The sequence below is a fragment of the Miscanthus floridulus genome, chromosome 16, assembly GCF_019320115.1.
Source record: "Miscanthus floridulus cultivar M001 chromosome 16, ASM1932011v1, whole genome shotgun sequence".
Classification (NCBI taxonomy): domain Eukaryota; kingdom Viridiplantae; phylum Streptophyta; class Magnoliopsida; order Poales; family Poaceae; genus Miscanthus; species Miscanthus floridulus.
In genome coordinates, this window is record NC_089595.1 from 118,989,667 (window position 1) to 119,011,636 (window position 21,970).

Consider the following 21,970-nt stretch of genomic DNA (forward strand, 5'->3'; position numbering starts at 1 on the left):
AGAATGGTGCAGCATCCTGAGAGAGGGTGGGTGAGCTAGGGACGCCGACAGCGCAGGCAACCTCCCGACTGCGGTGCGGAGACATAGGTGGTGACGGTAGAGACTGTGCGTCCCGCTCCTCATCACTGCAACCCATGCGAGGGAGGGCGGACGAGCTTGGAGCAGCCTCCTAGACCACCAACGGACACAGATCTAGCTGGCTGGGGCCCACCCGCATGGGATCTGGCCTCCTCCGTGGGCTGTGGCAGCGGGCGTGCCCCTGTGCCAGCACCGGTGAGTTGGGTGGTCACAGCATGGCGGCTAGCACCGACGGTGCCTCCGATGAAGTCAGGGAGGAGCCACAAGCAATTGGAGTACATATAATAATAGTGATTAGTGTTAGAAGATAGAAGTCTTCATGTAAGCCGTATGGCACATATGTAAACTGTAATTAGTTCCTAGATTAGTGGATCTGATTATTGTAATCTTGATAAACATGTAAGCCACGGTGGGGGCTCTTCCCACCTCTATATAACACGGAACCGTGTACCCTAAGGGGTGTCACATTAACCCTACTCCTTCTTACATGGTATCAAGGAGCCATAATCCCCATGGAAATTCTCATGGCGTTCTCGTCTTCCTCCACTGCCGCCGCCATGTTTCCATTCACCTTTCTTCCCACAAATGAAAAACTCAACCACACAAACTTTTAGTCCTAGAAAGCCCAGGTCTTGTTGGCGGTGCGGGGTGCCTAGATGGGTTCATTCATCGAACCAACTGCTATGCCACCGTCGCCGTTTATCACCCTTGATGGATCCAAGGCAGATGGTTCCAAGAAGGATCCTGAGCCAAACCCTGACTATGCGTCATGGGTGGCTAAGGATCAAACTATCCTCAATTATCTGTTGTCGAACATGTCCAAGGAGATTCTAGGGCATGTGAACACCTACATCACTGCGGTGAGCGCCTGGACAGCCATTGAAGGGCTATTTGCATCCTAGTCACGCGCAAAGATCATCAGCACTAGGATGCCTTGGCCATGGCCTCCAAAGGTACATCCACAGTTTCTAAATACTTTGCCAAAATGAAAGCCTTGGTAGATGACATGGCAGCCGTGGGATGCAAGCTGGAGGATGAAGAACTCGTCTCCTACATTCTCACCGGTCTTGATCTGGACTTTGATCCGGTCATTTCGGCAGTGGCAGCACGGGTGGAGCTGATCATCGTCTCTGAGTTGCTTGTGCAGCTTCTCAGCCACGAGCAACGCATCACCATTTGCAAAGGTGGGCATCAGCCCTCTGTGAACGCGGCACACAAGGGTGGCCATGGTGGCGGTCAATCATCTAAGGGCCATGGTGGAAGTGGCCGATCTGGAGGTGGTCGTGGTGGCGGTGGCCGGAACGCTGGTTCTGGTCACGGCAACAATGGCGGCGATCACACATCATCTTTTCAAGCCAGTGTCATTTGCTAGATCTGCGGCAAGGAGGGTCATCATGCCGGTAGATGCTACAAAAGGTATGACTCCTCTTATTCAGGGGGTGCATAGCAGCAAAGGTCCACCTCAACTGCAACAACTAGCTATGGAGTGGACACCAATTGGTATATGGATACCGGTGCCACTGATCACATCACCAGTGATCTAGAGAAGCTCACCGTGCGTGATCAATATCATGGTGGAGATCAAGTTCACACTGCTAGTGCATCAGGTATGAAAATCAATCACATTGGTCATAGTGTTTTGAGTTCTCCTTCCACTAAATTACACCTTCGTAACATCTTGCATGTTCCTCAAGCCAACAAAAATCTTGTTTCTGTAAATCGATTTACTTGTGATAATCATGTCTTTCTAGAGTTTCACCCTGGTCATTTTCTTGTCAAGGATCAGGGAACAAAGAATACTCTTCTTCAGGGCAGATGTGAATATGGTCTTTACCCAATAAAAACTCCACACAAAGAGGCGCTCGGTGCTGTCAAGCCTCCTACATCTCTATGGCATCATCGTCTCGGTCATGCTTCCCTTCCAGTCGTCCAGCGTGTCATCAGTCGCCACCAGCTCCCCTTTGCCCAAGAGTCAAATAAAGCTCATGTTTGTGATGCATGCCAGCAGGGTAAAAGCCATCAGTTGCCATTCCCTAAGTCCACCAGTGTGTCTAGCAATCCTCTTGATCTTGTTTTCTCAGATGTATGGGGCCCTGCTCCAAATTCTGTTGGTCGGAACACATATTATTTAAGTTTTATTGATTATTATAGTAAGTTTACTTGGATTTACCTTCTGAAGCGTAAATCTGAAGTTTTTCAACGCTTTCATGATTTCCAACAACTTGTTGAGCGACAGTTTGATTGCAAGATCAAGAGTGTTCAAACCGATTGGGGTGGCGAATATCAGTCCCTGAGTACCTTTTTCCAACGAATAGGCATAGCTCACCATGTGTCATGTCCTCATGCTCATCAATAGAATGGGTCAGCCGAACACAAACATAGGCATATTGTTGAAGTAGGACTCACCTTGTTGGCCCACGCATCCATGCCTCTAAAATTTTGGGATGAGGCTTTCTCAATAGCTGTGTTTTTAATAAACCGGCTGCCTTCCAAGGTCATTAACCATGATACACCTTTTGAACGACTTCATGGTCAGTCACCAAACTATTCTTTCCTTCGTATTTTTGGGTGCGCTTGCTGGCCGAATCTTAGACCATATAATTCTTGGAAACTTGCTTTTCGTTCCAAGCAATGTGTGTTCCTTGGTTATAGTGATCATCACAAAGGTTATAAGTGCCTTGAGCCCTCTACTAGTCGAGTCTATGTTTTGCGTGATGTAGTCTTTGACGAACACGTATTTCCTTTTTTCTAAACTTCACCCAAATGCTGGTGTTCAACTCTGAGCCGAGCTTCAACTTCTTCCTGATGTTCTCCTTAATCCTACTTTCACTCCCGGGAGCAACTCATCACATGATCATGTGTTTGATTCTTCATTACCTGCTAATATATTACCAAGCTCTTCTGGAGATGTGTTACAGGATGGGGAACGTACTAGAGGAAATTCGGCTAGAAATTGTGTTCAAAATGGTGCTTAGATCGGGTTAAACAACCCTTATTTCATGTGTCACCAGCTAGGAGACAACGGTGGCACGACATTCGGAGTTGATCCGATCGCGTCAGCGGATGCAGGCATGGCAGGCGGGGCCGGATCACCATCGGGATCATCGCCGAGCCACACGTCGTCTGGATCTAAACCGACAAGCCCATCTGGATCCTCTGTGCAGCCTCATCCACCGTCGTCGCCTACCTCATCGAGTGCAGCTGCACAAACTGATCCCGGGCCGAGGGGATCAGGATCTCGGCTGTCGAATGGATCGGTTGTGGCAGCTAACTCTGCTGGTGATACTACATTTTTGCTGCTACAACCCGGATCATCAGGTGAAGTACCTACTGTGCCTCGACCTGCCACTCGATCTCAAAGCGGCATTGTCAAACCCAAGACCTACTCCAATGGTATGGTTCGGTGGTGTAACAGTGCTGCTGTTTTAGAAGAACCAACTACTCTCAATGATGCCTTGCGGGATAAAAATTGGATTATGGCCATGAACAAGGAGCACCGTGCCTTGATTCAAAATGGTACATGGCACCTGGTTCCACCTCCTCGCGGCAAAAATGTTATAGATTGCAAGTGGATTTATAAAATAAAGAGAAAAGCTAATGGTGACATTGAGAGGTACAAGGCTCGATTAGTTGCCAAAGGTTTTAAACAGAGATATGGTGTGGACTATGAGGATACCTTTAGTCCCGTCGTTAAAGCTTCCACTATTCGATTGATCTTGTCTGTTGTAGTCTCTCGAGGATGGTCTCTCCGACAACTCGATGTTAAGAATGCCTTTCTCCATGGTATGCTTCAAGAAGAAGTCTACATGCGTCAACCTCCTGGCTATGTTGATCATAGGAACCCTAGGTATGTGTGCAAACTTGATAAAGCCATCTATGGTCTTAAGCAGGCTCCAAGAGCCTAGCATGCTCGCCTGTGCAGTAAGCTTGAAGCCTTGGGTTTTACTCCATCAAAGTCAGATGCATCACTCTTTTACTATAACAAGGGCCGGCATACATTGTTTGTTCTTGTTTATGTGGATGATATAATTGTGGCTAGCTCTTCATCTGTAGCAACCGCCGCTCTTCTTGCTGATTTACAGAAAGACTTTGCTCTCAAAGACTTAGGTGACCTCCATTATTTCTTGGGCATCGAAGTCAAACGGGGAAGCAATGGTATGATTCTCAGCCAAGAAAAATATGCTAATGATGTCCTTAAGAGATCCGGTATGAACAGATGCAAACCGGTTGACACACCACTGTCTAATTCTGAGAAGCTAAGCATTACTGATGGTGACTGTCTTGGGCCTGATGATGCAACAAGGTACCGAAGTGTGGTTGGAGCCTTACAATATCTAACATTGACTAGACCGGACATTTCATTCTCTGTGAATAAGGTCTGCCAATTTTTGCATGCATGTACTACAGTTCACTGGAGCGCCGTGAAACGTATCCCGAGGTATGTATAGGGCACCATCAAACTTGGGTTACATATCAAGAAATCAGAATCAATGCTTGTTAGTGCGTTCTCAGATGCTGACTGGGCTGGTTGTGTTGATGACCAAAGATCCACTGGTGGCTTTGCTGTGTTCCTTGGCAGTAATTTGGTCTCTTGGACAGCTAGGAAACAACCTACTGTCTCTCGGTCTAGCACAGAAGCCGAATACAAGGCTTTGGCCAATGCAACTGCAGAATTGCTATGGATTCAAAAGTTGTTGACAGAAATCGGTATTCATCATCCCCCAAGAGCACGGCTATGGTGTGATAATCTTGGAGCAACCTATCTCTCAGCTAATCCTGTGTTCCATGCAAGAACAAAACACATAAAAATAGACTTTCATTTTATCAGAGAAAGAGTGGCTCAAAAGTTGTTAGATGTGAGATTCATCTCAACAGGTGATCAAGTAGTTGATGGTTTTACCAAGGCTCTTCCTGTAGTCAAGTTAAGAAAATTTAGAGACAACCTCAACCTTAAAAGTGGCTGAGATTGAGGGAGGATGTTAGAAGATAGAAGTCCTCATGTAAGCCGTATGGCACATATGTAAACCGTAATTAGTTCCTAGATTAGTGGATCTGATTATTATAATCTTGACAAACATATAAGCCACGATGAAGGCTCTTCCCACCTCTATATAACACGGAACCGTGTACCCCAAGGGTGTCACGTTAACCCTACTCCTCCTTACAATTAGTAGTAGTAGTACTGAGTCCGGCCCGTCATCAATAATGGGGCGGAGGGTATGTCTGCTGCTTACTGCCAAAGCAGCGTAGCGTAGCCATAAACGAATGATAATGAATAGAAACGTACGGTGTGTCATGTGCGGCGAGCCGCGAGGGAGCATGCACGTTGCACAGAGTGAGTGTGGTGGAGAGATCACGGTCACGGGTTACACCAGGCCACCAATGCGCCGCGGGACGTACACAGGCCGGCATGCACTGCACATACTTGTGAAATACGCAAATCCCGCGATGTCGGTGAAGGAGGGTGAGTACGCAGGCAGACGCTCCTCCATGCATCTCGGCATGGACGGAGACCTGGACCACACGGGGCTGTTGTGTTGGCTACCTGCACCTGTGAGAGGGGAGGAGCACGAGGAGGAGGAGGCGGCGGCACAGGGAACGCTTTTACCCAACCTGACCACGCACGAGGTAACGCTGCCCACTATTAGCCTCACCTGTTCCCTCCATTTTTTCTACACACTGGCTGGCTATCGAGCTCTCTCGCCTCCACTGGCTGCTCTACTAGTCGTGCATCTCCCAAGGGAAGTGTGGGCATTGTGGCAGGACACACAGACACCCGCCACACAACCCGCTTGTCCTCTTCCTTCCGCGTCGGCCGAGGCCACGCACATGGCGCTGCTGCCTCTGCCTCTGCCACCCCTCCTCCTCCTCCTCCTCCTCCTCCTCCTCCTGGGAATGCTCGCCTCCCGGGCGCCGGCGCAGCAGCCGGCCACGCTGCACGAGCGCGACGCGGCGGCGCTGCGTGACCTCCGCGCCAGCCTGCGCGACCTCCGGGGCTCCCGCTTCTTCGACACCTGGGACGACGCCCGGAGCCCCTGCGCGTACGCCGGCGTCGTCTGCGCGCCCGACGACGCCGACGGAGACGGCGGCGGCGGCGACTCCTCCGACACGCCTACCGTCCTCCGCGTGTCGGTGCTGACCCTCGGCACGGGGCTCGCCGACTCCCCGGGACTAACTGGCACACTCCCGGACTCCCTCTCCACGCTCGCCGCGCTGACGGACCTGGTCCTGTACCCGGGCCGCGTGTCCGGTCCCATCCCATCGGCCCTCGGCGCGGGGCTCCGCCGCCTCCGGCTGCTCTCGCTGGCGGGGAACCAGCTGACGGGCGCCGTGCCGGCCTCCCTGGCGGGGCTGCCCGACCTCCACACGCTCGACCTCGGCGGGAACCGCCTCGACGGCGCCGTGCCGCCAGGGCTGCTCCTTCCCGACTCGCCCAGCCTCAAGGTGCTCATCCTCGCCAACAACGGCGGGATCTCCGGGGAGATTCCCGACGGGTTCGCGAGCTCCGGGCTGTTCCACGTCGACCTCGCGAGGAACGCGCTCGCTGGGGGGCTGCCGCCGCTGCCGGCCACGCTACGGTACTTCTCCGTCGCCGGTAACGCAATGCAGGGCACCCTCGACGGGGCCTTTGGTTCTGGTGGCGGTGGTGGTGACGACGGCTCTGCCAGTCCACCACCCTTACCCGCCGACCTGGCGTTCCTGGACCTGTCCATGAACAACTTCTCGGGCCGCATCCCGGCGTCGGTGTTCGGTCTCCCGGGGCTGTCGTCGCTGCTCCTGTCGCGGAACAACTTCACGGGCGCGCTGTCCGTGCCGCCGCCGTCCCCGCAGCAGGAGTGGGCGGTGGTGGACGTGAGCCACAACGGCATCTCGGGCGAGGTCCCGGAGGCGCTTGCGGCGGCGGGGAGCCTGTACGTGAACAACAACCGGCTGTCCGGGGAGGTCCCCGCGGCGGTGGCGCGCAGCGTGCTGGCGGGGCTGATGACCACGCTGTACGCGCAGCACAACTTCCTGACGGGGTTCCCGGTCCCGCCTGCCGCGCCGCTCCCGGACTCCGCCGCGCTCTGCCTCTCGTACAACTGCATGGAGCTGCCGTCGGCCTCCGCCGCCGCCGGGTGCCCCACCATCGGTGGCCCCCTCGAGGCCAGGCCCGCCGAGCAGTGCCGGAGCACCACCACCAGCGGAGGAGGAGCAGGCGGCGACGGCTGACGGACTGAGATGTGTGACACGGACGGGGGTGGCAGGACAGGTGGGGGCGCGCGCGCGCGCACGCTCGTCGGCGCGGCACGTCCACGGGCGGCGGTGCTTGGCGTCCTCGTCTTGTCCTGGGGCCGTGACCTCTCGCGTCGCTCCTTTGTCCGCTTGTTTTAGCTGTAACCGTAGAGAGGTGTTTTGGTGGTGTGATGATTGGGATTTTGGATTTTGGGTTTGGGTTTCAGGTTTCAACGCAGCAGAATCCAGCGCGGACGGATTTGTCGTCCCGCGCCCGCGCCAACGGTCACAGGGCAACGCAACGGAACGCTTCTTGTGTGCTACTGCTACTCCCTCCATCCTTGACAGTCTTATTACAAACTACATTTTTAACCATTTATATTATAGTACTGTTATACTTATAAATTTATGATAAGTGTATAGTACATTTAGTTACATATCTAACTGTTTGTATTTATAGTAATTAAAAATTGCTAACTAAATCATCGGTCAAAAATTTTAAACTTTGGATTTTGAAATAATAAAAAAAGAGAGAGAATGCCAGAGTATTTATTTAGGAGTATTATTAATTTATTAATACTCAGCATGCTCAACTGGGTTGCCACCAACAGAGATATATACTCCTATAAGCAATACTGTACTATGCTTCGATCTTCTTGTGGAATACATGTGCACTAATGAGTGTCTGAATACATATACAATGCTGTCATTTTGTTTCGTTGACACTTGACAGACAGCCAAGCTCCCTTATCCTTTCCCATGGCACCTGTAGCCATTTTCGGCAATGCAACTTCTTTCTCCAGAGTCTTATTCATTGCCAAATCGGTTATCGGCATAAATAAATAGCATCAACCATTAAGAGCCTCTGAATCTAAACTGTCTGGATCTATTTCTGAATTCTACGCCTCTGAGTGTAACATGTTCAGGTTTATTAATTCAGTTATATCATGTTCAGTTTGATCGATGCCTGTCTGATGAAGGTTTGTTCAGATGTTTGATCATGTTCAGTCTGACCTACGCAGTTTACATGTGTTAATTAGTACTTGACAGCTCACTAGGTCGTTTATATTTACAACTACAATTAAAGGTTGCTCCACTTCTTGATGTATTACTACATCCCTCTACAAATAACACTTCTCTCAGTTCATTCAGATGGCTGTAAGAGGCTTATTTATACTAATTATATCTCTCTTTGTATTTCCTGGGTGAGCTAGTACAATCAGTCCTATACATACGTCTGTGCAAAACACATTGTTTTGCTTATGATCAGGATCAGCATATATATGCCATTGGACATTGGTCCAGGGGATAGGACTGGCGTTTTTATTGGCCACTATTGCTTTGCCCACTTGAGCAGAGAGCACCACGTTCGCTGCATCAGCGGAACAGTTCTCACTTGACAGAGATAGTGGTACCGGGCAACTAATTACAACCGGTTTTAATTCAATACGGACTGACTCTTCTAAGATAAATCTATCAACTGTCTGCAACAAGATGAAGCCGGCAAGCCAGAAGAAGGTTTGTGCCTAACGAGTTAAGGCCCTGTTTGGTTGGGCTTTTGGCTTTGGCTTTTGGCCCCAAAAGCCAAAAGCCCAACCAAAGGGGCTGTTTTTGGAGGGCGTTTTTTCAGAAGCAGCTCCTTTTCCGTAGTTCATTTTTGAAAGCTGGGTTGACCCTGCTTTTGGCTTTTGGCTTTCTGCTTTTCGAAATTAGTGGAATAAAAAGCTCTTCCATAGTTGTTTCAAGAGAGATAAAGATAAAAGGTATATTTTATACTTGTTTAACCAAACAGCTTTCAGCTTTTCTACAGCTCACAGCCCACAGCAGCTTTTCCACAGCTCACAGCTCACAGCAGCTTTTTCCCACAGCCACAGCTTAACCAAACAGGGCCTAAGCCTGTCATTGCTCAAAATATCTTGTGTCTGAGAACGGTTCAAGTTTGTGCAACCATTGTCAGTCTCTTCAGGTAGGCATGGATGGCATTCGAGGCTTCCCAGAAACTGCTGTGCAATCCAAAATACACTAGCGGTGTGCACATTCAGTATCTGTTTTAACTTAAGCGTGTATGTACGCATGGTGAAGGAAAAGTTTGGATCTTCTTGAAATTATTAGGAGCTGTTGTGCTTGCTACCGAGTTGTTTATACGGCGCATGTACAGACAGGCCGTTCCGTTTGAAGCAGAACTGCAGAAGCAGTATCTAGTAGCAGGCAGAAAAAAAAAGAGGCCAGCCAAACGGGGCGATTACTACGGTGCTCCAGTGCATTTTTGTCTGTGGGCTCAAATTTTTCTTCTTTCGTGGGCCGCGCCTAGCTGCTGAATTATTTCTTTCCTGGACTGAGTGAGGGATTGCTCGTTTTCCTTTTCTTTTTGTTTGCGGCCCATGACAGCCCATATTTCAGAACGGGCCGGTTCATTTCGTTTGGTTTATTTTCTTTCCTTCTTCCCTATAATTTAATTTCGTTGCCTGAAATTTATTTCAAGGAATCAACTTTGATTATAAAAGTATCGATTACACATGGAGATGGCAATCCTACCCTTCTCTGCGTTCATATTGTGGTTTCTGTGGGAAATCATGTGCAAGTTCATCAAAGTATAAATATGGCTGTAAGAGGCTTAATCACATCTCTCTTTTGATTAATGAACTACTAGTAGTAAATTTAGTCCCAAAAATCTGTGCAAAACACATAGTACTTTTCTTTTATGTTTGATGAGTTTTTGAGTTGACAATGTTTAGAGTATCAAATAATCTTACAGATTTTCAGAATCAAACTTTCAAAATTTCCAAACAATCTTGTACGGAGATATGCCCGTTACCAAAGTTGCAGTGCTTGACAAGATTTAGAATTATATGGTTGAAATTTATTTCATTGGAGATTCGTTTAGCGGCCAAACTATTCAATATGATATTATTAAATGTTAATAAAAAGGATAGCATCCTGTATTCGTTCACAGGTAAGTGTGTAGTGCAGTGCTAGAAAGTTATCAAGCGGTTTGAAATCTCAATCTTATATTATTTTTTTTTACCAGTAGGCTTCATGGTTAGGAGTAGTTGGCATTTTTTTTGGGAAAGATCCGGTTCCCCGGGAGAAGGTAGCAGTACAACCTGGTTTACATGCGTGATTAGTAGCGCTACCGTGGCCTAGGCTTCGTAGGTGTGGATTGCTATGTCTTATTAGGGCAGTCCCAACGGTACATTGATGATGGCTTCTATCCTCATTAAATGACTTGCTACGTAGACAAAATGCTGACATGGCAACGTAATTAATGAAGAAAGAGAGCAAAAATCATAGACCTGGTTTCTTCATGAAGAAATCAGGTCTACTCTTGACCCAATGCACCAAGAAACCATGAAATCGCAATTGGGGAGAAACCACTAGTTTCTAGGGAGCTCGTGTCGCACTCTCATTGGAGGAAAAGATAGAGTTGGGAGAGAGAAAGAGAAAATAGTTATTACTCATAGAAACCATGGTTTGGAAAGCAGTACTTTTTTTTTTGTGCGATATCCTATGTTATAGAAACTACTAGTTTCTTTCATTTGGACTGCCCTTACTCGTTAGAAGGAGAAGGTCTAGCAACTTTTAATGGTTTGAGAGCTGTTCCCCCTGGGCCCTGGCAAGGACTAGTAGGTGTAACAAACATCCTTGATCTCCTCAAAGATTGCTCGCTCTGTTTTCCTAGTGTCTCTAAAAATGATCGCGTTTCTCTGCTTCTACTCCCCGTTCACTTAATCGTTTCTGTGGCTTATAAGCCGGCTGATACTGTTTTGTTGTGAGAGAAAAACACTATATTATATTTGATAAGCGTGGCTGATACGATCAAGCGAACAGGATATGCACCAAGATCGCCAGAGAGTGCACCACCTTATTTTCTCTGCCTATCAAACTAGAGAACCAGTTCTCAACTCCTCAAGGTCGTAGTCCTCAGCTCACTTTGTAGGAAGTAGTAGTTGGCAATGGAATACCAAACGAGGCTATTCGTTACTTCATAGAAATATGAATATAAACAAATGATAGTTCATGTTGGATTACCATGTCGGCAGAAGTGTTTTTTTGTGTGTGAAATTTGCACTGCAGGCTTTCAGTTCCAACTAGAAGCACATCTAAAATTCCCGGTGTTTAGTTTTTCCACTAGTGAAAACCCACAGGCCGAAATGTTTATGATTGAAAATGCAGAATTTAAAAGTTACTCTCAGGTCTCCCTTATACGGTTTGATGGGAGGGATCCGAGTGGGTTTTATCTTCTACTCCCTCCATTTCAAATTATATATCTACTAGACATAATGTGTATAAATACATAGCAAAATCGATATATTTAGAAGGCTTCTGCTCCGGTACTCCTCTTCTAAAAAAAATTGCACAGATCTCAAAGCAGCATAGCTGATTTTTTCCTGAATGTTTTCACCTGGATCCCGCATGGGCCCAACCCGTCCAAGCCTAGCCCATACCCAAGCCGAACTCATTGTGCCCCCGACCCCCCTTCGTTCAGATTCCGCTCGTTGCTTTCCCTCGTGCCGTTGTGTGCTAGCAGGCGACGAACGCTCCAGTCCAGGTCGATCTGATCATCTCCTGTGAGATCTTAGTTTTGCAGTGTCTATGGCACAACCATCGCCCTGGCTGGCATCCTCGTACACTTCTAACATGGGCAGCAGGCAGCAGCGGTGGACTTCCATCAGGATGAGGCGCAGATCTCTGAACGACGTCGCTTGTCGTTGTCGAGGAGGGGCATGGACATGGAGGCACAACCTCCTTGGTCCTCTGCGCTGCCCGTACGTCGAGGACATGGATCCCGCGAACCTCCTCATCCCAAATCGAATGGCACCGCTGCCGGCTGCCAACACACGAGACACGACGAAACGGATCGGCGGGGTGCGCCAGGTGCGGTGCAAGGCCACGCGCGCAGACCGGTGTGGCACCGTCGAGGTCGAGCTATGCAGGGCCGTTGACGTCACCTGCTGCGGCGCCGTCAACGCCGCAGGGTGCGGCAGCGTCGAGGTGGCGCGGGCCATGATCAATTTGGCGTTCCGAGGCTATCCGCACTCGTCCACCTTCATCGAGATTCTCTATTCTATATCCATTTCTTTCGCACTCATGTCATCTCTATCCCATACTCTATACCTACTATTCCATATTTTATTTCTCTCTCTTTCCTTTTCTCTCTCACCAACTCTCTTTCTTTCTCCTCGCTACAGTGTCGCTACAGTATTTAGCGTGAGTCTACGCCTGTGCTGTCTGTGGAGTTTTCCTGTGCGGCCGGTATGCTACCGCACGCGTTACAGACACGCGGTGCGGGCGCGCGGTACGCCACCGCTGACGTACCGGTCGCTTTAGCGGTCTGCGGTGCGGACAGCCTGAGATGCTGTTGGCCTGGATAGAGAATGGTTCAAGGTCATATGCAATGATTACGTCAATCCTGCAGCATTGAGCTGAGCTGGGAGACGGCGACGCACGGAGCAGCGTTCGTGGAATTTGGGTTAGAGAGTTAGAGAATCTGTAGGCAAAATACTAAACTGCCCTTAATTAATGCCGGCGGCTAATAATCTTAACGGGAGGAACCGGTGGTTCCACCCAAGGAACAATTCCCGGTGATAATGGGGCAAACAAGACAGCCAGTTTTCAGTGCAACAATTTTAGGGTCTTTTCAGTACAACCAATATGTCTACTCTACGCATTGTTCTAAGATACATTTATGAACAGTATTTTTCCTTAAAAAACAACTATTCTTTCAAAAAAAACATCTATGAACAGTAAGGAGATGAACCCAGCATGCCAGAAGGTTTCGTTAAGCTCGCCACTGCTGAAAACGTTTCGTATCTGAAAATGGTTCGAGTTTGAGCAACCACTGTCAGTCTCCTGAAGACCTCAAGTAGGCATGGCATTCTGGTATTAGGGCCAGTTAGACTTGTTTCGTATGAAAGGCTGCACCTATGTTGAAATTGTCGGGGATTTGCTACGCTTGCTTGCTATTGCTAGTGAGTTGTTCATACGGTGCATGCACGTACAGGCCGGCGGTGACTGCAGCTCGTTTGAAGCTCATTTGAAGCAGTAGCAGGCAATCTGACAAGTATCAGGTAGTTCGTCGCATGATTTATTGATGACAAGAACTTTCTACAAAAATAAAATAACAGAAACACTACTAGTCTTTTTTTGTCTGGGACAATGATTGAGTACGTAGGATTTGGAGTTAATGATTTTAAAGAATTTGATTGAAGTTGAAGGTCGGGGCGGGATGTCATTTCGAACACAAGAGAAGAGCCAAGAGGGATGCATGTAAAGCGCCATGATTTGATTTGATTAAAAGCAAGCATCGAAGGAAGGAAGGAAAAAAAGGACTTTAATTCGTACTAGTACTGTACCCGAAGCAAATTGAATTCAAAGCTGAAGCTGCTGCCGCCGCCACCTCGAAGTAAGCGCCGGCTCGGGCTCGCCATGCCGATGGAAGAAGAGAAACGCATGCAGGCAGCCTCGAATTCAGGGCCTCCTTTTTTTTCTTCCTTTCTTTCAGAGTTCGTTCTTCAGCCCTCGTTTAGTTGCCCCGATTTGGCGGCGGCAAATTTCCTATAGCGCAATGTAGCATTTCGTTTGTATTTTGTAATAATTGTCCAATCGTTAACTAATGAGAAAATTTCCTATTTAGCCTCGAAAATAATGCTACTTTCCTATTTGACACCGAAACTGAAAATCTTTCCTATATGTCCTCAACTCGACTTTTTATTTCCTATTTAACATTCCCGTCAGTTCCGTGAGCAACTACCGTTAGCTGTTGAAGTGAGGCGATGGGAAAAGACCAAAATGCCCTTTGAGGGTAGGAAAAGAACTCGGTGGCCTAGAGTCGCGGCTGTTCATCTTCTCCACGTACGAGGCCAAGAACGACACGCTCAAGAACGCGCACGACACGCTCAAGAACGCGCACCTCTCCGACATCTGCATCAGCACGTCGGCGGCGCCGACCTACTTCCCGGCGCACTTCTTCAAGACCGAGGCCGCCGACGGCAGGTCCCAGGAGTACCACCTCGTCGACGGCGGCGTCGCGGCCAACAACCCCACCATGGTCGCCATATCCATGCTCACCAAGGAGGTGCACCGTCGGAACCTGGACTTCAACGTCGGTAGGCCGACCGAGTACACGAACTACCTCGTCATCTCCGTCGGCACTAGGTCGGCGAAGTAGGCGGAGAAGTACACCGCTGAGCAGTGCGCGAAATGGGGCCTCATTCAGTGGCTGTACAACGGTGGCTTCATGCCGATCATCGACATCTTCTCACATGCCAGTTCCGACATGGTTGACATCCATGCACCCGTGCTCTTTCAGGCCCTCCACTGTGAGAAGAACTACCTTCTCATTCAGGTATGATACGTTTGTAGGATATACTAAAGCATATATATTCTGTTCTTGGTATAAAATCGACGATGATCGATGCTATCGTATTTATGTAGGATGATACTTTGACTGGGGACGCATCGTCAGTGGACATCGCAACCAAGGAGAACATGGAGTCTCTGATCGGGATCGGCCAGGAGCTACTCAAGAAGCCAGTGGCGAGAGTGAACATCGACACTGGGGTGTACGAGTCCTGTTCCGGTGAGGGCACAAATGCAGAGGCGCTTGCTCACTTCGCCAAACAACTCTCTGACGAGCGCAAGCTACGCAAGAGCAATATCAACTCCAACTAGCTCTCAAGTATCAATTACAGACCGGCAGTGGAATTCCGCACAAGGATCTTCAGATTGCAGAGTGGTCATTATATACACAGACTAGCAGTATGCCTCAGATAGATGCATTGCATGGTAGCTAGTCGTTTGTTATTTTTAGAGTTAAATGCACCTCGGCGAGGCAGAAGTAGCAGCGGACAGCGCTCGCGGAGACTGATGACCTCGGCGGCGAAGTGGAGCCTGGGCGAGGTGGTGATGACTGGCGAGCTCGAGCACGGCGAGGCAGGAGCTGGTGGCGGGGTGAAGGATGGTGGGCACGAGCGCCGCCTAGATGTCGTAGATGAGCGCGTCAAAACTGTCACGTACGTACGTACGTCCATCACTCTCGCGGACGGGCAAGTGCAACATGCACGCTAGCTAGCTGAGCCACAGCCCCCTGCCAATTAATCAAGGAGTTTCGCCAGGCGCGCGCTTTGCGCAGACCCAGATGAAACGCTGCTTGCTGCCCTTCAGGGCCGCGGCGACCTGCTCGGCGACCTCCTCCATCTCGTACGACCTCGGGTGGCTGGACCCCGGGCACCGGCTCATCAGTGACTACGGCCTCAAGTTCCTGCCCCCCGACGCCTGCATGTCCAAGGAGTTCGTGGATTTCGTCTTCCAGATGGAGGCCGCGCCCGTCGCCGGCCTGGTCATGAACACGTGCCGCGCGCTGGAGGGCGAGTTCATCGACGTGGTCGCCGCGCAGCCGCCGTTCCAGGGCCAGAGATTCTTCGCGGTCGGGCCGTTGAACCCGCTGCTGCTCGACGCGGACGCCCGGACGACGCCGGGACAGGCCCACGCCACGCCCACGAGACGTACCAGGAGCGCATCGACCCAGCTCCTCCCCCTGCGCATGCACGCGACGCGTACGGGCGCGCGCGCACGCCTGCTCCGGCAGTCCGGCCCCTTTCCCTGCCCGTGCCTGCCTGGCTCTGGCGCTGGCGCTGGCGCGCGCATGCATGTGGCGTACCCGCCCGGTGGTGGCCGTGCATGCCCACATGCATGCTGCCGCATGCCACGGCATCGTGCCACGTCAGCAGCTAACGGTAGTTGCTCACGGAACTGACGGGAATGTCAAATAGGAAATAAAAACTCGAGTTGAGGACATATAGGAAAGATTTCCAGTTGCGGTGTCAAATAGGAAAGTAGCATTATTTTCGAGGCCAAATAGAAAATTTTCTCTAATAGCAACGACAGTTATGAGCCGCTGGTAACGATGGCTGATAAATCGGCTTATAAGCCAGCCGGAGCTCCTCCGCTCCGCTCCGCTTCCGCTTCCGCGTCCACGAGGCACGAGGTGGGTCTCCTCCGAACTCCGTTTCCGTTCCATCTTCTTCTGTTGGGAGCGGGTGTTTGCTTTGCTCGCCATTTTTCGTTTCCGCCCGCCGTGCGAGCGCGTACACTACAAGCCTGGGATCTGACGTGTCCGGACTCCGGACGGTGGTGTTTGCCTTCCCCTGTTCTGTTCCCCACCACCTCCTTCCCCCACGTCGCTCGGCTACAGCGCCACTGCTTGCCGCGCCAGCAGGCCAGCCAGCCCCCCCTTCCTCCCTCCCAATCCGCAGCGGGCCGCCGCCCGCAGCAACCACTCGGACGGGCCCCGCCAGGCGCCAGGTTGCTCCGCCTCCATCCATTCCGAGACGAGTAGTACGACTAGTTCCCAACCCGTCGCCTCCTCCTCCTTTTCAATTTTCAAGATTTTTTCACCACCGGTTGTTTTCTTTTCGTCGCGTCCTGTCTCCTGTGTTGTGTATGATTTTCCTCTCGGACGCTAGCGCCGCCAAAGGCCACCACCGCTCCTGCACTGCACTGTACTCGCTCAGCCGCCCTCTCTTCTGCGCTCCACCAGCAACCGGGCTGGCATTCAAGTCCAGTCCACACACAGAGGACAGCCAAGAGCGGCCAGTGTGTGCGGGGCGAAGGAGCTGTGTGGTGTGCCATTGCCTTTGTCTCCTTTCTCATTCTCGTCTCACTCACCGGGAGATGCTCTGAACCGGCTGGCAGGAGCGAGATCGTCGTCCCTGCCGCTACGAGCGCGATGACGGACGCCGCCGCGGGCTCCGGCCTGCAGCTGCAGCCGTCGGAGAGGCCCGCCAGGGGAGAGGGAGCGGGTGCGGTCGTCGTGGTGGCTGTGCTCGCCGCCGCAAGGGAGATCTCCAAGACGGCCGCCGTCTGGGCGCTCACGCACGTCGTCCAGCACGGCGACAGCATCCTGCTGCTCGTCCTCATCCCGCCGCGGACCTCAGGTATGTGTATGCATTGCATATTCACCCCCTGTTCTTCAGTTTTTCATTCCTCTGTCTTTCAATTGCTCTGTACCGGCCTCTGTCTTTCAAGCACTGCAGTACAAGTGTTTGTTGCATTTACTCACACACAAGCAGTACCACAGTGCCATTAACCTGTCTGTCAGTATGGTCTGGATGTATGTACAAATAACTGTAATAATTACTCTATGGTTTGCATACACATGTACAGCAGCTAAACTTTCAAATGTTCTGTCCTTTTCTAGTGTTCTCTCCTTCTCCCTTTTATTTTTTTTTTGGAACGAATTCTCTCTTTTATTAGGCAGGAAGTTCTGGGGCTTTCCGTTCTTCGCTGGGAACTGCGCAAGTGGTCACAAGGCAGTGCTGAACCAGAGGTCGGATGTTGCTGAGCTGTGCTCTCAGATGATTCGAAAACTTCGCGATGTATATGATCCCAACAACAAGGTCTGGATAGCATCCTGTCGCCCACTTTTGTCGATTCAGAATCTCAACCGGCTGGATTTCTTACTTGGTTTGGTCACCGTTTGTGTTTGTTTAGACAAATGTGAAGGTTAAGATCCTCTCTGGATCACCTCCTGGTGCCGTGGCCACTGAATCCAAGCGGGCTCAAGCAGGCTGGGTTGTGCTGGACAAGTAATGTCACACATTAACTCTCTTCAGTGTTTCATATGCCGTCCTGCTGTTTTTGTCTCTTCTCTTGCAATGCATATACATCCCTTTCCTTAAGCACAGGTGTTTGGCATCTTGTTCAGGGAGCTGAAGCATGAGGAGAAGCGCTGCATGGAGGAGCTGCAGTGCAATATTGTGGTTATGAAGCGCTCGCGGCCCAAAGTTCTACGGCTGAACCTGGTGGGATCGCATGACAAGGAGTCCAAACCAGCTCCTCCGGCATCACCTGAGCCAAGTACGTCAGTTGGTAACACCGTGAGCAATACCAAAGAGCAGCGGAGTCCGATTCGAGTGCCATCTGTGACACCTAACAGCAGCCCAGAGTCAGAAGCGCCTTTTGACACAACTGATGTTGGAACGTCTTCTGTCTCAAGCTCCGACCCTGCCGCTTCTCCATTTTGTGCTTCGGATACGAATAGCTCTTTGACGAAAGAGGCAGCCAAGGATAACATCCAGCATTCTGATGTCAATATATCTGACTCTGAGAGCGAGGCTTCAACTCCTCCGCCAGCCTCGTCCCTTCAGCCATGGATGGCTAACATTTTACAGGGGCCTGCTTCTGCTAGACTACCAGGAAATCGCCCTAGAAGGACACCTACTGCAGATTCTTTGCTCGAGAAGATTGCCAAACTGGATCTCTTGACTGAAATCAACGCAATCAGAAGCAGGTCTGACTTGAACTTCAGAGGCAATGTGAGAGATGCTGTCTCACTGTTCAGGAGTGCACCTCCGGGACCACCGCCTTTGTGTTCTATATGTCAGCATAAGACGCCTGTATTTGGAAAACCACCTCGGTGGTTCAGCTACGCCGAACTGGAGCTTGCAACTGGCGGCTTCTCCCGAGCAAATTTCTTGGCTGAAGGTGGGTTTGGGTCTGTTCACAGAGGTGTCCTTCCGGACGGCCAAGCAATTGCTGTCAAGCAGCACAAACTTGCTAGCTCCCAAGGCGACGTCGAGTTTTGCTCGGAGGTGGAGGTTCTGAGTTGTGCGCAGCATCGGAATGTTGTAATGCTGATTGGTTTTTGTGTTGAAGATAAGAGGCGTTTACTAGTATATGAGTACATCTGCAATGGCTCACTAGATTCGCATCTTTACGGTAAGCATTTTGCATTCCAAAAACTTGGTGTATCAACTTAACAGGAAAAATAATCTCTTTCTGCTGTCATATTCTTCCTTGGATTTCTAATGATGACCACACCGTGCCAAAAGGGACTAAAATATTTCTTCTGAGTATAATATTTCTGAAGTCTGAACTATTTGTTGTGCCCCTCTAGATCGTAACAAAGAAACTCTGGAGTGGGCTGCCAGACAAAAGATTGCAGTAGGAGCTGCCAGAGGTCTGCGATACCTCCACGAAGAATGTAGGGTGGGTTGTATAATCCACCGTGACATGAGACCAAACAACATCCTTGTCACGCACGATTTTGAACCACTGGTATGGCCCCTCTCGTTGTCATGCTTATTTATTACCCTGAAATTTACTTCTACTATTATGTGAAAATTGGGTTGCTATGAAATCTTACCAGTTGACTAGATCATGCTGTGTCTGAACAGCCATGCTTTAAGCTGAACCGTAAAATGAGCATCAGGTTGTCTTGGTCTGCCACAACACGTTGATTTATTGTTTTCGTTTTCCACGGTAGTCACTATCATGGTCAATCAATCTTAGTTATCATATACACATACTATAAGTTGTGTCAGATTGAATGATTTTGTTCCCATTGGCATTGCCAGTTAATCTTTGTTTCCCACTTATCCTAGTATGAGATTGTGAACTTTACTTTTGATATCATGACAGGTTGGAGATTTTGGCTTGGCTAGGTGGCAACCTGATGGGGACCTGGGTGTTGAAACAAGAGTCATTGGCACATTTGGGTAAGTTTTCAGATGTACAACTTTGCACTCCTAGGTCAGTTATGACATGTGAAATTCTGCAAATCTGAGCCTCTGTTTTATTACTATGCACAGTTATCTGGCACCCGAATATGCTCAGAGTGGACAAATAACTGAGAAGGCAGATGTCTACTCGTTCGGGGTTGTATTAGTGGAACTTGTAACTGGACGCAAGGCTGTTGACATTAACAGGCCGAAGGGTCAGCAATTCTTAACTGAATGGGTGAGTTTAGCAGTTCACCTACATTATGCTTTTTTTTTTTCTATCAAATGAATAATGTTGAACTGAGTATAACTGAGTGCTCGTAGTTTAGCTGTTGAACTAGTTTTGTCTGTGGAGTTGGTGACTCGTATCTTTGTCATATCAGCAAATGAATAATGTTTTTCTAGCAATCAAATCAACTAGCTCGGAACTCTGATTGATATTTCTCTCATTCGTCATTATCAATGCATCCAAAATGGAAGCAAACAAATGAAGTTTTCTGTTTTAGTAGGAATCAATGCTGCGCCCGCCTTATGTTCCCCATTCATTTATATTTCCATCGTCTGTAACAGGCTCGGCCTCTGCTGGAAGAGTATGCGATCGACGATCTGATTGACCCTCGCCTGGGGCGGCACTTCTGCGAGAACGAGGTCTACTGCATGTTGCACGCAGCAAACCTGTGCATAAGGCGCGACCCTCATCTGAGGCCACGCATGTCCCATGTTAGTCATTCTCCGCTATCATCACCGACTTAGTAGGGATCTTGATACTGGCCGGCAGCCGATCATGCTCACGCCTTGTCTCTTTTGGAATGTTTCTGAAGGTTCTGCGCATACTAGAGGGCGGCGACATGGTGGTGGATTCAGGCAGCGATGCGGGGAGCAGGAGCTGGCGTCTGCAGAACGAGCGGTGCCAAGAGCAGAGCAGCCCAGCTCAACGTGATGCGCAGTCACAGACCGCGGGAAGCCCATGGAGTCGAGATCGGCAGAACTTGTCTCACAGATACTAGCATTCGTAATCCCTGTGCAGGATCGCCGCCGTGGAATCTGTATCATTCCTAGCTTAGCTAGTCCTTTCTGTGTAGCGGCCTCTTCTTCCTCTTCCTTGTTCTTTCTCCATGGCGCCTTTTTTTTGTGTTATTATAAGTCGTGTGTATAGTGGTGGAGATTGTAGTGGTAGTGATAGGCTCGCATTACATTACATATGATATTACATATTGTCATGAGCTATGGATTGTTTGTGGATCACCACGTGTCTAGAAGGTCTAAGGACAACATGGGCACTGAATGATGGGTCATGCGAGACGATTGTTAACATTACAGTGGTAGGCTCGCATTACATATTGTCATGGGCCATCTCGGAAGATTGAGCCATGTCGGAAGATTGTTCACCTGTTCTTGCAGACCTTGCGGCCACTTTGGTTGGTGGTCTGGGATTGCTGCCTGGGCCAGGCAACATGTAGCCCCAGGCCACCAAAAATGGACATCAAGGTCTGATCCAAACAGACTCTGCATACATCATTCTGTTTGGTCCGTGCCTGCCATGCGCCACTTGGCCCGAGCAGCTATATCAGACGTCCGATTTGGGGCTGGGTGGCCGCTGCCTGGCCGTGGCTCCTAGGCTAGGGTCACAACTAAACAAGCCTCGGTGCGTGCATGCATTTTGGCTCAACGATAACGTTATGAAATATGAATGATATAACGGTAATGCTACATATAAAATATTTATATGGTCAGCTTAATAATTTATTTTTCCTGATTAACCATAGTCAACACCGTGCCAAAATTTCATCATGCACTTTCTTTAACGGTGATGCTACGAAGCGGGCGTCTGTCCGTCCGGCCGGACCGCTCCGCGCACCCTGTCCGTGCCGCTTGATCCGTGTGGTCTGCTCCGCGCGCCCCGCGCCCCGCACGCCCGCGTTGTTGCTCGCTCCTGCCCACGCAGATTCGCCGCGCCCCGCCTGCTGCAACCGTCTCGCAGGGCCGCGTCCACCACGCAAGTTTGCCGCGCCCCGCCTGCCTTTGTTGTACTGAAAGCGTATATATGTTGTAAACATATGTGTCAATGTTTCAGATGTTCCACATGTATGTTGCAAGTATTTTTATATGGTTGTTGCAAAAATAGATCTAGATGTTGCATATGTTGCAATGGCTATACACGTATGTTGCAAGTGTCTATT

The 21,970-nt window shown here is 49.8% G+C and overlaps 2 protein-coding genes, 1 non-coding gene and 1 pseudogene across 4 annotated transcripts; all 4 read left to right on the forward strand.

Moving 5' to 3' along the window:
• The first annotated feature begins 1,102 nt into the window (after window positions 1–1,102).
• LOC136514640 (small nucleolar RNA Z247) lies at window positions 1,103–1,241 on the forward strand. The gene has a single exon (XR_010773787.1). It is a non-coding gene; the product is annotated as a small nucleolar RNA Z247 (small nucleolar RNA).
• A 4,534-nt stretch (window positions 1,242–5,775) lies between these two features.
• On the forward strand, window positions 5,776–7,647 carry LOC136514054 (DNA damage-repair/toleration protein DRT100-like). The gene has a single exon (XM_066508033.1). It carries the CDS (start codon window positions 5,908–5,910, stop codon window positions 7,285–7,287), a length of 1,380 nt encoding a protein of 459 aa, XP_066364130.1. The 5' UTR covers window positions 5,776–5,907; the 3' UTR covers window positions 7,288–7,647.
• Window positions 7,648–11,928: 4,281 nt separating this feature from the next.
• LOC136511394 (patatin-like protein 1) lies at window positions 11,929–14,961 on the forward strand (annotated as a pseudogene).
• Window positions 14,962–16,250: 1,289 nt separating this feature from the next.
• Window positions 16,251–21,001, forward strand: LOC136513796 (inactive protein kinase SELMODRAFT_444075-like). 2 transcript variants are annotated; one of them, XM_066507767.1, is made up of 10 exons: window positions 16,251–16,276; window positions 16,984–17,225; window positions 17,545–17,687; window positions 17,782–17,876; window positions 17,996–19,008; window positions 19,187–19,347; window positions 19,711–19,787; window positions 19,881–20,028; window positions 20,361–20,510; window positions 20,612–21,001. In XM_066507767.1, the coding sequence occupies exons 2-10, from the start codon at window positions 17,018–17,020 to the stop codon at window positions 20,795–20,797; spliced, it is 2,181 nt and encodes a 726-aa protein (XP_066363864.1). In that variant the 5' UTR covers window positions 16,251–16,276; window positions 16,984–17,017; the 3' UTR covers window positions 20,798–21,001. The 2 variants fall into 2 exon arrangements, with proteins under 2 accessions (XP_066363864.1, XP_066363863.1); XM_066507766.1 differs by lacking the exon at window positions 16,251–16,276 and having other exon boundaries at window positions 16,862–17,225.
• The last annotated feature ends 969 nt before the right edge of the window (window positions 21,002–21,970 follow it).

Coding starts and splice junctions, on each gene's coding strand:
- LOC136514054 (XM_066508033.1), top strand. CDS start 5,908: ATGGCGCTGCTGCCTCTGCCTCTGCCACCCCTCCTCCTCCTCCTCCTC.
- LOC136513796 (XM_066507767.1), top strand. CDS start 17,018: ATGACGGACGCCGCCGCGGGCTCCGGCCTGCAGCTGCAGCCGTCGGAG. Junction 17,226..17,544: donor CATCCCGCCGCGGACCTCAG/GTATGTGTATGC, acceptor CTCTTTTATTAG/GCAGGAAGTTCTGGGGCTTT. Junction 19,788..19,880: donor AGAGTCATTGGCACATTTGG/GTAAGTTTTCAG, acceptor TACTATGCACAG/TTATCTGGCACCCGAATATG.